General features: G+C 42.2%; 2 protein-coding genes across 4 annotated transcripts in view; one reads left to right on the top strand and one right to left on the bottom strand.

Moving 5' to 3' along the window:
• mettl13 (methyltransferase 13, eEF1A lysine and N-terminal methyltransferase) overlaps window positions 1–3,648 on the bottom strand; it is a 34,455-nt gene extending 30,807 nt beyond the window's left edge. For 2 of the 3 annotated variants that reach the window (XM_072274259.1, XM_072274261.1), the window contains exons 1-2: window positions 3,591–3,648; window positions 660–820 (exon numbers count right to left, since the gene is read on the bottom strand). In XM_072274259.1, coding sequence (XP_072130360.1) covers window positions 660–812 — 153 coding nt within the window. In that variant the 5' untranslated portion in view covers window positions 813–820; window positions 3,591–3,648. Of the gene's footprint in view, window positions 1–659; window positions 821–1,599; window positions 1,685–3,590 lie in introns of those variants that run through there. The other variant, XM_072274260.1, reaches the window with a different exon arrangement.
• Window positions 3,649–3,804: 156 nt separating this feature from the next.
• itpa (inosine triphosphatase (nucleoside triphosphate pyrophosphatase)) overlaps window positions 3,805–17,643 on the top strand; it is a 33,429-nt gene continuing 19,590 nt past the window's right edge. Inside the window, exons 1-4 of the mRNA XM_072274258.1 lie at window positions 3,805–3,894; window positions 9,986–10,043; window positions 10,132–10,196; window positions 12,070–12,143. Of these exons, the coding sequence (XP_072130359.1) occupies window positions 3,832–3,894; window positions 9,986–10,043; window positions 10,132–10,196; window positions 12,070–12,143 (260 nt within the window). The 5' untranslated portion in view covers window positions 3,805–3,831. The remainder of the gene's footprint in view (window positions 3,895–9,985; window positions 10,044–10,131; window positions 10,197–12,069; window positions 12,144–17,643) is intronic.

The following is a 17,643-nucleotide window of genomic DNA, read 5'->3' as shown; positions in this document are numbered from 1 at the left end:
TTCAGGGAGTATTGACATTGAAGGACCTGAAGTTAAATAAAGGCAAGACTGGGTAAGAATGGTAAGATTTTCCTCCCTGAATCAGGTGGGTTTTTAATGGCAATCCAATAGTTTTGTGATCTTCACTACTAGTGACTTTCTTTTTAAATTTAAATATCACATCTTCCAATGGTGGGACTTGAACTCAGTTGGCCTAACCCTCTGCATTACTAACCTCATAATAACTGATGGACAAAAGGTGTCGGCCCTGGCCTCTTAGCCTAGATCAGGGGTTCCCAAATCTTTTTATGCCTTGGATCCCTACCATTAACCAGAGGGTCTGTGAACCCCAGATTGGGAACTCCTGGCCTTGAGTGTGTCCTCGAGCTCTGCAGTGATCCCCAAACATTAATGCACCTTAAGCTACTCGATCAAAACAAAATTTCATGTCGTTCATGTGTGATACCCAACTGTCCGGACATACTCTTTCAAGCCAAAAAGGGAGTCATACTGTCTGCAGGCAGACAATCGATCTCGATTGCACAAAGCATCCACTAGAAAGTGTTAATAGATTCTTCCCTTGAATCGAAAATACGAACAGAAAAGGAAACCAATAGAATTTTTTAAAGCACTCAAACAATACTGAATTTCCATAGAGTACAATTAGATAATGACTGTACCTTTTCTTTGGGCTTAATATACTTGTGCAGCACTGCGCAATGATCCACATAGGTCCCATACCACTCAAACGCACTTCCACCCCGCTTCTTGAAGAACGTCTCCCAATATTCAGCAGAACTGAACTCTTTCGAAGACTTCGGCAGCAAATTCATTTTCAATCCTTCAGAAATTAGACACAACTTGTTAACACTTTCCAATTTATTTCATTTTTCTACATGTTTCTAATGCCCACTTTTCAGTCAACAACAGCGTGACAAATCAAATGAAAAATCTCAAAATTACTCACCTACAATAATGAGGCCACACTGGTTTTTTTTGTAAAATATGTAGGTATTCAAACATATGTCCTTTAGTACAGAAACTACAGATTTGACTTTTTAAGGGCCACTCTGAATTAGATATGCAAAGCTAATACTTGAAGTTTTACAGCACGATTTTCTTTGGGATGTTAATGAATTGGGGGAAACAGGCTTATCATCTTTACATGACAAAATAACTATTCTCTGGCCAACCTGAAAATTTGATACAACACAAAGCATTTTTTTTAAACAAACTGGGATACTGAATCCAGGGGCATGGAAGTAAGTCTCCTTTGGCAGATCCAAAGTTATGTAAAGGGAAAAATCAGGATTAAAATGTGTAAGATAAATCATTAAAATAAAAATGCTGACAATTCAACAAGCTGTCCAGTCTGAGTTCCTCACTGGTAAAGCCTCAATCGTTCTGGTTCATTCAGGCTGAGCCTGTGCTTTGCTTCATGGGATTTTGTTCAGATCAACACCATCACATCCCAATGTCCTAAGCAGAAACAGCAACCATCTTAGCACAATAAAATCTTCAAAGTGAAGCACATACTTCACAGACTTACAAGGACAGGAAATATGTTATTAAAATAAAGTCACTTCCTCTATGTGTTGCCTTAAAAAGCACAATACTTACATAACCTGCTGGGATAAAGATGCAAACTGGCATACAAACCCTGGCCAGTTTGTTGCTGACAGGACTCTGGAAAAATCTGTTCCATACTTTAGATAATCAAAACTGATTCCATCAAAAAAACACCTCAGTGACATCACTTGCCCCATCATTGAAATAGGCTCCCTTCCAAGGACTCTTCATCTCATGTTCTCAATATCTATTGCTTATTTATTTAATATTATTATTATTTCTTTCTTTTTGTATTTGCACAATTTGTTGTCTTCTGCACGCTGGTTGAAAGCGGACTTTCATTGATCCTGTTACAGTATAGTCATTATTCTGTAGATTTTTTCAGTATGCTCACAAGAAAATGACTATCAGGGTTGCATATGGTAACATATGTACTCTGACAATAAATTTACTTTGAACTTTTTCAACATACTCCCCAACTGGCCCCAAATGGAAGCCAGATAATAAAAAGCGGCACTTCCAATGACAGCAGGAAAGCCTGTGCCATGGGGCTACAACAGAACACGTATCAGGCAAAGGTCAATGTCCAACAGCACTGCACCGTTACCCAGACACTTGTGCCTCACTGCACACTAAGGTCCTGCAGGAGGTGAGCTAACAGGAACTATCTAACCTACATGACTGCATCCCAGAACCAACGACACCCCAACATCAGCAATTGCCGGCATTTACACACACACACACACAAAGACCGAGTTCCAAGCCGTGGTCAGATTTTCAACTGAAGCGTGTGAGAAGATGTGCCTTCCACCCAACATCCACAAAGTCAAGGGCCACTGCCAACTTGCCCGTCAGATCAATCTTTCCTCCGGACAACAGGGTAGCACCACCAGCCCAGAGATTCTGGTTAGACTCAGTAAGCCATGCTGGGAAAGCCAGATTGGTCTATGCCCGACACCAGATTCCCAAAGCAGGCACTCTATCCTGAACTTTGATATTGAAGCAGATTTTCAGAAGGACAGAGAAAAAGATTCAAGGATAATCTAAATCATAGCAAAACTCCCACTTCTCACTGGCCATGAATACTTAAAGTGCACCATCTCATAAACACCCTGACTAGCCACACCATGCACCTCCAACCCCATGGTGTGGAATGTCTGTGGTTCCCACATTAGCCACATTAGTCACTTCCGAACCCATAGACCTGCAGAAGAGGCAAATTATCCTTTCCCAGGGACTAACTCTACTGGGGAATAAATCATCATCCAAAAGCATGTGTTCTATTTTACTTCTGCTTTGCCAATACCATGACATTGTTTCAATGGAGTTGATATTCTGTAGAATGTGTCACTACAGGCAGCTGTGGAGGCTAAGTCTTTATGTACAAACGTATATTTTAGGGAGAGGTTGATAGATTCTTGATTAGTCTGGACATGAAAGGATATGGGGAGAAGGCAGGAGAATCGGTAGTGATGAAATGGCCTAAAACTGTTCCTGTATCATATGGTCTTATAGCAATTATAGTCATGGAAATTCTCTCGGATTTATAAATACACAAGAAATCTTTCATTATCTGGCCCTTCCTGATATACTCCTTTTCCCCCCAAATACTCTCATTCCTGTCTTTTCTCGTCCCCCACTGCTAACAAGCACACTTCTACCTTTCTGATGAACTGTTATGATGAGAGACTATTAACTAGAACCATTAACTGATTCTCTCTCTGCAAATACTGTATTTCTCATTTTATGCTTTTTTTCCAAATCACTAAATGCAACAATGTCGATCTTCATCAAATCTATAGTTTATTGCTCATAAACTATAGAATGCAAAAAAAAACTAAGCTGCATATCCTAAAAAAAACAGGCACTGAAATCGTTAACTTTTAATTTACCAAACTGATAACCCAATCTCCGCCTCAATATTTATTATTTTTCCATAAGAATTTTCTCCTACTAAACTTCTGCAGAAATTTTTGAAAGAGAAAGGCGTAACCACCAGAGAAACCTTTAATTTTAGATTGTAACTGCGTTTGGTCTATTACCTGCTTCGCTATCGCTACTCCAGTCCCTTCTCACTCACTCAGTCACACAACGTGCAGAGACTATTCCAATCCAGGTCAAGGTTCCAATGCACCTGATTGGACCGCCGACCGGTCTCCGAATGCATCCATTGGTTGACATGTTGCAGAGCGGGTGACGCCACTATCAACAACCAATCCGTGAGGGACTCCTGCTCTTACCCGGAAGCGTTTTCGCCTATTGGAATCCCTGGCGAGATCAAAGATGGCTGGGAAACAAGTCGGAAACGTGGTATTTGTTACCGGTAACGCTAAGAAACTGGAAGAGGTAGGTAGGGCTGCTTTATTCTAAAATCTAATTGTTTTCCCATCGGTTTATAATTTCTTGGTGTTTGGTACTGGGTTGCGGAATTCCAGGAATAAGTTTCAGAATGTTGAACATCAATTAAAACTCAATGCAATCCCAGTCATTGACGGGGATACCCAAAAAGATAAAATGTTGGGGTGATACCTTTTTACTGTTAGAGTGTTGGAATAGGCTCTACGGCCCCCGATGAGCTAATTAAGCTGATGTCTCCTAATTCCTTCTGCCTGCACATGGTCCGTATCCTTTCATTCTCTGCATATTCAAGTGTTAAGAGTCGCTTAAACGGCTCTACTGTGTCTGAGTGCAAAATAAGCTTGTCCTGTGTATTTTCTTTTGAACTTCTCGCCTTAGATGCGTATCCTCTAGTTTTGACCATAGAATTGATAAAAATGCCTAATCTATTTTTGCCTCTTTTAATTCTATAAACTTCTATCGGTCTTTCATCGGTATCAACTGCTCCAGAAAAAAAACAACCCACGTCTGTCCAGCCCCTCGTTATAGCAAATGCTCTCTAATCCAGACAGCATCCTGGTAAATCTCTTTCTCCACCTCCTCCATAGTCTCCACATTCTTCCTCTCATCAGGTGACCAGAGTTGGATGCTGCACTCCAAAACTGACCTAACCAGAGCTTCATAAAGCTGCAACACAACTACCTTAACCAATTGCCCCGTTCACTTATGAAGAATTTATCTGTCATTAGAAAGGAGGATTCTATGAATAAGAGGTTTAGATGGTTTAGAAAGGTGGCCAGTGATAATGTTAACTTGAAATGTGGATCATAATGATTGACAAGGGCAAGTGGTAGGCCAGGTGACAGGGAATTTTCAGCTCCAGCAGTCAAATACCAACAATCTCATAAGGAAGTAAATGGCATTTGAAGAGATGAAACATAATAACAAGGGTTCCCAACCTTTTTTATGCCATGGACCCCTACCATTAACTGAGGAGTCTGTGGATCCTAGGCTGGGAACCCTACATTAGCAGGTGAAGCCTGAATTAACAGTTTAAAGGATTGGAGGAAGTACAAGGACTGAAAGCACGTAGGAAATAAAGTTGAAATAGGTGGGTCCTTTTCTGACTGTCACAAGTGGAGTACCACAGGAATTGGTTTTTGCCCTTCATTTGCTTAAAGTTTATGTTAATACCCTGGGGGTGGGAACAAACTGGAAGGTTCCGAATGTGCTGCTGATGCAAAATTAGGCGGAAGTGTGCGGTGATAGGGAGATTCTGTTTCTGCCGTAGGATCCAGGAAGAGTGAATAGGTCAAAACCTGGCGATGAGTGAGGTCATGCAGTTCAGTTACAGATGTGGTTACCGCCCCCTTGTCTCCCAGACCAAATCCCCAGCGCCCTCCTCTCCATTGCATAAAAACTATAAAGAATTTTAGAAACACAGAAAATGTACAGCACAATATAGGCCCCTCGGCCCACAAAGCTGTGCCAAACATGTCCCTACCTTAGAACTACCTAGGCTTACCCATAGCCCTCTATTTTTCTAAGCTCCATGTAGCCATCGAGGAGTCTCTTAAAAGACCCTACGGTTTTTGTTTCCGCCTCCACCACTGCCACCGGCAGCCCATTCCACGCACTCACCACTCTGCGTTTAAAAAAAACTTACCCCTGACGTCTCCTCTGTACCTACTCCCTTAAAGCTATGCCCACTTATGCTAGCCATTTCAGCCCTGGGGAAAAGCGTCTGACTATCCACATGTTCAATGCTTCTCATTATCTTGTATACCTTTATCAGGTCACCGCTCATCCTCTGTCGCTTCAAGGAGAAAAGGCCAAGTTCACTCAACCTATTCTCATAAGGCATGCTCCCCAATCCAGGCAACATCCTTGTAAATCTCCTCTGTACCCTTTCTATGGTTTCCATGTCCTTCCTATAGGGAGGCGACCAGAACTGAGCACAGTACTCCAAGTGGGGTCTGACTAGGGTCCTATATAGCTGCAACATTACCTCTTAAACTCAATCCCACGATTGAAGGCCAATGTACTGTATGCCTTCTTAGCCACAGAGTCAACCTGCGTAGCAGCTTTGAGTGTCCTATGGACTCGGACCCCAAGATCCCTCTGATCCCCCACACTACCAAGAGTCTTACCATTAATGCTATATTCTGCCATCATATTTGACCAACCAAAATGAACCACCTCACACTTATCTGAGTTGAACTCCATCTGCGACTTCTCAGCCCAGTTTTGCATCCTATCAACGTCCTGTTGTAACCTCTGACAGCCCCCCACACTATCCACAACACCCCAACCTTTGTGACATCAGCAAATTTACTAACCCATCCCTCTACTTCCTCATCTAGGTCATTTATAAAAATCACAAAGAGTAGGGGTCCCAGAACAGATCCCTGAGGCACACCACTGGTCACTGATCTCCATGCAGAATATGACCTGTCTACCACTACTCTTTGCCTTCTGTGGGCAAGCCAGTTCTGGATCCACAAAACAATGTCCCCTTGGATCCCATGCCTCCTTACTTTCTCAATAAGCTTTGCATGGGGTACCTTGTCAAATGCCTTGCTAAGATCCATATACACTATATCTACGGCTCTACCTTCATCAATGTGCTTAGTCACATCCTCAAAAAATTCAATCAGGCTGGTAAGGCATGACCTACCTTTGAACAAAGCCATGCTGATGATTCCTAATCACATTATGCCTCTCCAAATGTTCATAAATCCTGCCTCTCAGGATCTTTTTCATCAACTTACCAACCACTGAAGTAAGACTCACTGGTCTATAATTTCCTAGGCTACCTCTACTCCCTTTCTTGAATAAGGGAACAACATCCGCAACCCTGCAATCCTCCAGAACCTCTCCCGTCCTCATTGATAATGCAAAGATCATTGCCAGAGGCTCAGCAATCTCCTCCCTCAATTCCCACAGTAGCCTGGGGTACATCCCGTCTTGTCCCGGTGACTTCTCCAACTTGATGCTTTCCAAAAGCTCCAGCCCATCCCCTTTCTTAATATCTACATTCTCAGGCTTTTCAGTCCACTGCAAGTCATCCCTACAATCGCCACGATCCGTTTCCGTAGTGAATACTGAAGCAAAGTATTCATTAAGTACCTCCACTATTTCCTCCAGTTCCATACACACTTTTCCATTGTTACACATGATTTGTCCTATTCTCTCACGTCTTATCCTCTTGCTCTTCACATACCTGTAGAATGCCTTGGGGTTTTCCTTAATCCTGTCCACCAAGGCCTTCTCATGGCCCCTTCTGGCTCTCCTAATTTCATTCTTAAACTCCTTCCTGCTCGCCTTATAATCTTCTAGATCTCTATCATTACCTAGTTTTTTGAACCTTTTACGCGCTTTTCTTTTTGACTAAATTTACAACAGCCTTTGTACACCACAGATCTTGTACCCTACCATCCTTTCCCTGTCTCATTGGAACGTACCTACTCAGAACCCCACGCAAATACCCCCTGAACATTTGCCACATTTCTTCCATACGTTTACGCAAAAACATCTGTTTCCAATTTATGCTTCCAAGTTCCTGCCTGATAGCCTCGTATTTCCCCTTACTCCAATTAAATATTTCCCTAACTTGTCTGTTCCTATCCCTCTCCAATGCTATGGTAAAGGAGATAGAATTCTGATCACTATCTCCAAAATGCTGTCCCACTGAGAGACCTGACACCTGACCAGGTTCATTTCCCCAATACCAGATCAAGTACAGCCTCTCCTCTTGTTGGCTTATCTACATATTGTGTCAAGAAACCTTCCTGAACACACCTAACAAACTCCACCCCATCTAAACCCCTCACTCTAGGGAGATGCCAATTGATATTTGGGAAATTAAAATCTCCGAACACAACAACCCTGTTATTATTACTCCTTTCCAGAATCTGTCTCTTTATCTGCTCCTAGATGTCCCTGTTACTATTGGGTGGTCTATAAAAAACACCCAGTAGAGTTATTGACCCCTTCCTATTCCTAACTTCTACCCACAGAGACTCTGTAGACAACCCCTCCATGACTTCCTCCTTTTCTGTAGCCGTGACACTATCTCTGATCAGTGCCACGCCCCCATCTCTTTTGACTTCCTCCCTATCTTTTCTGAAACATCTAAAGCCTGGCACTTGAAGGAGCCATTCCTGCCCATTTTGATCTACAATGCACAGTGAAAGAAAATAGGAACTGTAAATTCAAAGCAGTGACAAATAATTGCAAATATTCAAATCTATTTAAAGCTGCAAATAACATTATTTCTTCAATTTCAGTAAAAACAATTTTCATTAACAATTTTAGAGTGTACGTTAGTAGTCCAACTATTCACTATTTCATTGCTTTTTCACCTTTCAATGAGATGGATGGGCTTGGTGCAGTGATATCAGGCTGAATGTCACTTGGATGGAGTCTCAGATCCCCAAGTTCAGTAAGTTGCAATCTGTTCTGTTGCTTTGAAAGAAGTTGGGTGACTGCACTGATACCGTGCTCCACTAAGCATAATGTTGGAAGGGCCCTAAAGAAGATCCTGGCGTTTTTCCACAGTTCAAGATGGTGTTCAGAGATTTCTTTCTGCAACCAATTATTTTTTAAACCCTGGTTTCAGCTCAAAAGTTATTTTGTGGTGAGATCAGTTCTTCCTCCATCCTTCCTGTTAATTCCTCATTATAAGTGTTCTGGAATGGATCTATTACCCAATCTGGAATTTGGATCAAGGGAAGATCCTGGAATTTCTCTGATGTGACTTTATGCAGCTCACCCAGGTGGGCACAGTATACTTGAAGATCATCATCTGGTATTCTTCCTTTCTCTTCCAACTCGAGAAGGCTTGGAAATTGCAAAAGGTCGGGACAGCCAATATTGCACGTAAATAGGGTTAGCTTGGATGGAAATGTAGAGACCACTGGTTTGACTTTGATAATATTCACTCATTTTTCTGCAATTGAAGATTAGTATTGTGCTGATTGGTTCATGAACTAAATGATTGAAGGCATCTAGCTGACTTGTAACCTGGCGCTGTGTGGCTTCAGGCTTCTGTACCCCTTGCCCAATGGTAGCTGTGAGAAGATGGCATGATCCGGGTGGTGGGGATCAATCATTCACATAAACATCAAAAGTTATAGTTATTTGCTTTCTGTCTCTCACCAGTTGCCTTCAGATTACAGAGAACCTCCTGCCCAATGCTTTCTACCAGGAGACAAGAAAGAGTTCCAGTACTTTGGGAGCACCAAGGTGTAGTTTGTGGTCATACTGGCCTGTTTCAAAGGATAATATGGCAGTAGAGTCTTTTCCAAAAATCCAGATTTATGATTTATTCCCCAGCAGAGTTAGTCCCTGGGAAAGGATAATTTGCCTCTTCTGCAGGTCTATGGGTTCGGAAGAGACTAATGGGGCCGATGTGGGAGCCATAGACATTCCACACCATGGGGTTGGAGGTGCATGGTGTGGCTAGTCAGGGTGTTTATGAGATGGTGCTCTGCATATGCAGAATCTCTGTGTGCCGTCAATGTGTGTCTCGAGGTACTCAATAACAGGCCAAGTTCTTCATCGCCACTTTAAGTGCTCATAGCCAGAGAGAAGTGGGAATTTTGTTATGATTTAGATTATCCTTGAGTCTTTTTCTCTGTCCTTCTGAAAATCTGCTTCAATATCAAAGTTCAGGATAGAGTGCCTGCTTTGGGAACCTGGTGTCGGGCATAGACCAATCTGGCTTTCCCAGCATGGCTTACGGAGTCTAACCAGAATCTCTGGGCTGGTGGTGCTACCCTGTTGTCCGGAGGAAAGATTGATCTGACGGGCAAGTTGGCAGTGGCCCTTGACTTTGTGGATGTTGGGTGGAAGGCACATCTCACACGCTTCAGTGAACCATTTAAGGAGGGAGGAGTGAATAAGATGTTATTTCTACAGTTCTCATCTCCTTTATGCTTATGTTGAAGTGGTTTTGGTGAGTCAACACACTGATGATTTTAATATGCAACAAAAATATCATGACAAAATTATCTTTTTAAAAATAGCCCAAGATTGTGTAAATACAAGCCCTTTAGTTCGAATCCTTAATTAATCTTACTCTGTTGTTTGTGAACAGGTTGTTCAAATTCTAGGTGACAAGTTTCCTTTCACACTTGTTTCCAAAAAGATTGACTGTAAGTAACATTCTTTGTTTTACTTTAGTCGTAACATTTGATGAAAATTAGAAGATAAGACATTTGTGCTTTAATAATTTTTCTCCAGTACCAGAGTACCAGGGTGAGCCAGATGAAATTTCAATAAAGAAATGTCAGGAAGCAGCTCGAGAGGTACGTGCTCATCACAGATTCTTATCGTCTGCTCAGAGTGCTTATGAATGATCATCACATAATTTTCCAAAAAGTGTACAATAGCTAGAATTCTTTAAATTGTTTATTTGTTTAGGTAATGTGGACATACCGACCATGATTCAAGATTATCCATCCCTAAATGCCACCTCTGTTGAGAGACAGTAGAGAGTTGATGGGCCAGCAATCAGTTGTGGGCCAGGCAGAGTAGGGATGGTAGATTTCTTTTCCTGAAAAACACTGGAGAACCAGAAGGGGTTTCAAAACAAGCCTGTAGATTTTTGGCTGATGTACAGATGCCAGTCGAGTACAATGACTCTAGTACTGTATGGCTGATTTTATACAGTTCTCTAATACTACTATAATTTTTATGCCATTGTTTTCACTACTTTTTATTTTCTAGATTGTGTATGTTCTTCACATTTCACTCTTGGGTGTGCGGAATGACTGGGCAATTGTTTCATAAGCCTTTGCTGCACAGATGCTGTTGGTTTGCCATTTAAGTTATCGGACTAGTAATCCAGGGAACTGTGTAAACAACTCAGTGACCCAAGTTCAAACCCACCAAGGCAGCCGTGAAATTAAAATTCAATTAATGACCTACAGTTTATGGACTGGAAAAATAAAATTCTAAGCAGTCTGTAACTAAAAAGAGCATGAAATCCTCCCAGGTTATGATATTACCTATCTGCTTCACTAAAAATCTTCAGGAGAGAAGATCTGCCACCCTTGCCCAGCGTGGGCTATACACGTTTCCAGATAAGCCCCACATGGCTGACTGTGAAATGAAGCGGTCTGGCGTGCTATGCATTTTGACCAGTACTGCTCCGACAAGGAAGTGTCTAACCACCCACCTGTCTCTCTCAGTGGCATTATCATCACCAGATCTTCTGTCATCTATATCTTGGAGGTTTCCATTGACCAGAAAACGTAACTAGATCTGTTACATTAATAATGTGGCAACAGGAATGGATTGGAGGCTGGTTATCCTGCAGTGAATGATTCATTTTCCGACAGCCCAGGGCCTTTCTGCCATCTGCAGTGCATGTACTGTAATATTCTCCATTTGCCTGGATGAGTGTAATGTTCAGCAACCCTCAAGGAGCTCAGTGCCATCCAGGACAGAACAGCCCTTTTGATTGTCATCCCATCTACCATCCTAAGCATTCATCCCTTCTCGGCGTCTTCAGCTTGTAGCATCTCAAAAAAAGGCACCGTGGTTATTCACCCAAGCTACTCTGGTGGCAGCTCCCAAGCTCAGCAAACCTGCCATCACAAAGGGCAAGGGCTGCAGCTGCACAGTGGCACCGCCACCCGCAGGTTCCCCTCCGAGGTGACCATCATCCTGACTAGGGAAATGCACCGCAGGTCCTTCATTTCACTGGGCCAGAATCCCGCAGTTCCTTACCCGGCAACACTCTACGGCTTGCACCAGTTCAAGACGGCAGATAGCCATCGCTTTCTCAAGAGCAATTCAGTCTGGGCAATAAACGCAATGGTACTGTTACTGGCCGGAGCCTAAAATGGAGTTTGAAAATGCTAAGTACAATGGAGTTTGTGATTCCACAGACCTGAACTTTCATCTGCTAGTACTTGTTTTATGGCGTTCACCTCTGCCCAGAGGACATAGTCCAGCCAGTGTTCCAGGTAGGTGTTTCATCAGCTGCTATCTATAGCTGTTTTTCATCATAAAAGTCAGGTGATGAAAAGGGTAATTTGCCAAGAGAACCAAACTGCTGGGAGTCTCTACAGCACAATAAACAAATGGTAGTGAATTCCAATCTTAAGCTAATATGAAGACCTCGGATTATAGCTACATAGTGAAATTTAACAGATATCAACTTTATTTCTTTAGATCCAAGGCCCTGTTATAGTAGAGGACACATGTCTGTGCTTCAATGCACTTGGCGGCCTTCCTGGTCCATACATGTAAGTAGAAACTTGCAGTTGTTTTGTTTACTATTTCTCCTCACGTTAAGAATATTTTACTTTACAGTGTAACTTTCACTATTCTGTACTAAGCCATAGAGAGCAAGGATCTCAAATGTAGTCTTATCTGTGGTGGGCCATTTGACAAGCGTGGCTGAAGTTGATTTCAGAAGCTCCTGAGTTACAGGCCAGTATCCAATTAACCTTCATGGAGGTGGATCTGAATTAAAAATGGTCCTACGACGATAAGGCAAAACTCATTTGTTACGAAGATCAGTACAGCACTGAAATGGGCCCTCTGGCAAACCATATCTGCACCAACCATGATAATCTAACTAATCCCACCGTTCTGCACATGGTGTGTATCCCTCTGTTCCTTACCAGTCGTGAGCCCATCTAAATGCCTCTTAAATGTGATTATCATACCTGTTTCCATCTCCTATTCAGGCAGTACATTCCAGTAACCGCCATTCTCCTTTAAAACAAAAACCCGATTTGCAGATCATCTTTAAACTTTCTGTCCTTCACCTTAAGCCTATGCACTCTAGTATTTGACAGTGCCACCCAAGGGGAGGGGGAAGATTTTGACTGTCTACCCTTTATTTGCCCCTCATAATTTTATGTACTTCTGCTGAATCTCCCCTCAGCCTCTGACACTCCAAGTTTGTCCAACTTCTTGCAGCTAATTCTCTCCAATCTGGGCACATCCTGGTGACCACCTTCTCCCTCTTCAGAGTGTCCACATCTTTGCTGAAGTGCAGTGACTGGGCCGTACACAAGATTCTAAATATGGCCTAACCAAACATGACTTTCCAGCTTTTGTACTCTTATGCTGTGACCAAAGAAGCCAAGTGTGACATGCGCCTTCTCTACCTCCCTCTCCACATGTACTGCTGCTTTTGTTATTTCCTCCTCATCCTCAAAGTCCACCTGCTGTATTATCCAGCCCAGGGGTTCTCAACCTTTTTTATGCCATGGACCAATACCATTAAGCAAGTGAACCACAAACGCGAGAAAATCTGCAGATACTGGAAATCAAAAGCAGCACAACGCAAAATCCTCCAGCATTTTGTGTGTGTTCCATTAAGTAAGTGGTCCATAGACCTCAAGTTGGGATCCCCTGATCTATGAAAGTTGGCAACTTGGACTTGTGCTGTCTGTGGATCAATAGTCCAATGTGAATTGATGCTCAGTGCTGAAAGGGCTCTTTCAATCCCTCAAGAATACCACAGTAGTACCGCATTCAAGGCTGCAATCAATAGGTGTTTGGGTGCTGAGGAAATTGTAGGATATGAGAGTCAGACAGGAGAGTGCATAAGGTGCAAGAAAGGCTGTGATCTTGGTAAGTGGCACAGCTTTCATGAGAGCCGATTTAACTTTGCCCCTTTAGTTTCTGCACTACAAGATCTGCCCTCCTTTCACTTCCAGACAAATCTGCTGAAACTGACAATCCTTCTCCTCCTCTCCAAAATAACATCAGGGTCCACCTAGCCTGCCCCAGGGAGTGGCGACCTGCTGAGTGATGCTATGCAATGCAGCACTCAGAGCTGCCATGCAATCTCTGGGAGAGTTGCAAATTTTAAAAACTCTCGAGTAACTGAGGGGAGAAATTCTGAGTGTTTCTCACCTTTGGACACTCAACAGTTCGTCCAGGAGAACACTCGCCCAAATTACTTGCTTGTGATAATGTAGATGATTTGTATCTGAATGCAGGTTTTTGAAAAACTGCTAAGGAAATGGAAATTTGAGGTATATTATCCTGGTTATCAACCCAAATCAAACAGGATCAAATTGCATTGTGTTTTGTTCTTTGTTCTCCCAGTTCATGAATTAAAATTAGAAACTAGTTTATGGGAGAGCATTAATGTGAGAATGAAGCCGCTAATGACTGAGATATGCACTGAAAGTACTGCAGTTTCCTTATCTTGAATTGTCCTACAATCAGCGATACTGGGATAAATGTTGTTAAATTTTCTCTATTAAAAGATTTCCAGAAGTGTGTACACTTAACAGAATTGGGGGAAACTCCTCATAGAATTATCTTCCTAAAATAAAACCAAGATGCAAAACTGGGCTGAGAAGTGGCAGATGGAGTTCAACCCAGATAAGTGTGAGGTGGTTCATTTTAGTAGGTCAAATATGATAGCAGAATATAGTATTAATGATAAAACTTTTGGCAGTGTGGAGAATCAGAAGGATCTTGGGGTCCGAGAGCATACGACACTCAAAGCTGCTGTGCAGATTGACTGTGTAGTTAAGAAGGCAGACAGTGGTAGAGGTGTATAAGATGATGAGAGGCATTGATCATGTGGATAGTTGGAGGCTTTTTCCCAGGGCTGAAATGGCTAACACGAGAGGGCACAGTTTTAAGGTGCTTGAAGTAGGTACAGAGGAGATGTCAGGGGTAAGTTTTTTACGCAGAGAGTGGTGAGTGCGTGGAATGGGCTGCTGGCAACTGTGGTGGAGGCGGATATGATGGGGTCTTTTAAGAGACTCTTGGATAGATACATGGAGCTTAGAAAAATAGAGGGCTATGGGTAGCCCAAGGTAATTTCTAAAGTAAGTACACCCTATCCTCATTATATGCGAGGGATAAGTTCCTTGACACATAATGTGAATAATTATTTAAATGGAGAAAATAGGGATGCTTTCCAGAGGGCTTCCTAAATATGTTTTACCTGTAACTTATTCACATTTTTATACCAATACGACACAAAATCAGAACTACAAGACAATATTTGTATTACATTTAATCAATTTAAGGTAATATTCAATGTAATAAGTCATAGAAAGTTATCATCCTCTGACGTGCAGTACTCACCAGTGGCAGGTGTGTTCGCTCCAGGAGACGAGTGGTTGTTGTGGTGTCGGGCAGCTTTACATAGATGACATGGTTGGTTGTGGTCGTCAGGATAATATCAAGCACAGCAAGGGGTGAATGAAGACTCACAGAACTCTTAGAACTGCCGGCAGCAGAAAGATTACAGTGATTTACATAAGGTGGTGCCGGTTGTTGCTTGGCAGCATTTTGCTTTTCAGCATAAATTTGCTTGTAGGGAAGAAGGGTTGAAGGCAGGGAACGACTGAAATGCTGACTCCGTTCTAAACTTGGGTCCATGTCCATCGCCATTTGTGTTCCGACTTCCACCATTCCTTCACTGTTGGTAAACTCCCGGGATTTTCAAAATCGTCTGTTGCTTGCAGCATCTGAGAGATAGTTCACCGTAAAAAAAAAAAAAAATACGCACGCCTTGAATGTGGATCACACCGGTCAAGTGGTTGAATCAGCGATGTTGTGTTAGGCGGCAGGAAATGTACTGTTATGCAGATGCTGCCTGGCCTGCTGCGTTCACCAGCAACTTTGATGTGTGTTGCAATGTACTGTTATGTTAGGATGAATGCTGTCCAAATGTGTAGGATGGGCTGGAGCATTGTCAAGCAACAAAAGAACTTTAAAGGCAAGATTCTGTTCCGGGCAGTAGATGCTGTGCTGTTTATAATATCCAACTTTTTTTTCAAGTGTTAAAGTGGTTCTCTGCCGCTTGGCTGAGGTCCCAAGACATGACATTGGACACTTAAGAGGCATAATTAAATATTTCAAGCACAAAATCACTGCACTGTAGATAAAACCAACAGAAGTTTAAGATCGCGCATCCGCACCTTGCCAAAACCAATGCGAGAGTGACGGGAGAGAGATTGTGAGGCGCGTACACCTGACTTGTATTGGCAGGAAAGCGGTGCTTCTCGTCCCAACAGTGAGACTGTGAGGTGTGCGCACATGACTCGTATTGGCGGGAAGGCAGTGCTCGTCACATAACTGTGAATTTTGGACGCGTATAATGAGACGTTGATAGAAATAGGTTCCTCGCATAACTGTGAATTCGCATAGTCTGAAGACGCATATAATGAGGATAGAGTGTATGTGTTCAGCACAGCATTGTAGGCCAAAGGGCCTGTAGTGTGCTGTATGTTTTCTATGCTTATTGCTTGCCCCTTCAATCTTTGTTTCAAGCACCACTGTATTTTGAATTTGGTAATTATTGTCTTGTTATAGGTACCATCAGTAGAATATAGTATCTTCAACACATACCTTTTATCTATTGGAAGGTACAGGCAAATTTAGGAAGACAAATTGTATTCCAATGAAATTTTTCCACATTAACTTGGGATATTCCAAAGCAACAGGCAATCAACCAATGATGTTTTTCTGAAGTGCAGAGATGTGCAATAAAGAAAAAATAGACCATAAGATGTGGAAGCAGAAATTAGGCCATTCAGCCCATCGAATCTGCTCTGCCATTCCATCATGGCTGATCCCAGATTCCACTCAACCCCATACACCTGCCTTCTCGCCATAACCTTTGATGCCGTGACCAATCAGGAAACTATCAACTTTTGCTTTAAATATACCCATGGACTTGGCCTCCACCGCAGTCCGTGGCGGAGCATTCCACAGATTCACTACTCTCTGACTAAAAATATTCTTCCTTACCCTTTTAAGGTCATCCCTTCATTTAGAGGCTGTGCCCTCTAGTTCTGGATACCCTCACCATAGGGAACATCCTCTCCACATCCACCTTATCTAGTGTTTTCAACATTCGGTAGGTTTCCAAATTCCTGTAAGTACAGGACCAAAGCTGTCAAACGCTCCTCATTCTTGGAATCATCCTTGCGAACCTCCTCGGGACTTTCTCCAATAACCACATATCCACAATGATAAGTTATGCCATCAGTTGGCAAAACAATAATGACCACGATCATCTGTTGCAGATGATGTTTGATGAAGGAATATTGATAAAGTCACCTGAAGAATGCCCCTGAGCTTGAATAGTCTCATGGAATATTTTGCATCTATCTCTGCCTAAGAGGAGACAGAGTTTCAACTTAGATTCCCATCTGAAAGATGGTAGTTTTGACAACAAACACAGGCAACAGGTTTTGCAGATGCATGTTTTTAAGTATTTTGTGCAGCTCGTCTAAGAATAAGTTTATACAGTAATCCCCTTACCTTTCGTTTAACAAGCCACTTTAATAAGCAGTTATTAATATGACTGCATTGTGAATTCAATCACTAATGTCTTGTCTATAGGTCCCATGAATAAAAAATAAGTACTGTCAACTTATCACTGAGAAGGCACTGGCGCATATGAGAAATCTGGCATTTTATTCCATTGAACATGAATTCCATTCAGGTTTAGCAGAATAATATGCACCTTAATGTGCAGTGTAATGTTGAGTTACATTGAAGAAGGCTGAATCAGTTGAATTGGAGACACGTGATACTGCAAATGCTGGATACATTGTTAATTGGAGCTCAGTTTATGATATGACACACTACTGGATATTGCCACTAGATGGCAGAAGTCTCATGCTTTATCCACATACGCCCAAGGTCAAAAATAGGATTTAGCAATACACATGTAACACGCTTTATGCTTTTATGAATAAAATTAATCATTTAATCTGCTTTATTGTATAGCCTTGAGATGCAAAATGTGGA

This window comes from Mobula birostris, chromosome 12 (genome assembly GCF_030028105.1).
Source record: "Mobula birostris isolate sMobBir1 chromosome 12, sMobBir1.hap1, whole genome shotgun sequence".
Lineage (NCBI taxonomy): Eukaryota > Metazoa > Chordata > Chondrichthyes > Myliobatiformes > Myliobatidae > Mobula > Mobula birostris.
Note: the sequence above shows the minus strand (reverse complement) of the source record. Positions and strands in the feature narration are given on the sequence as shown.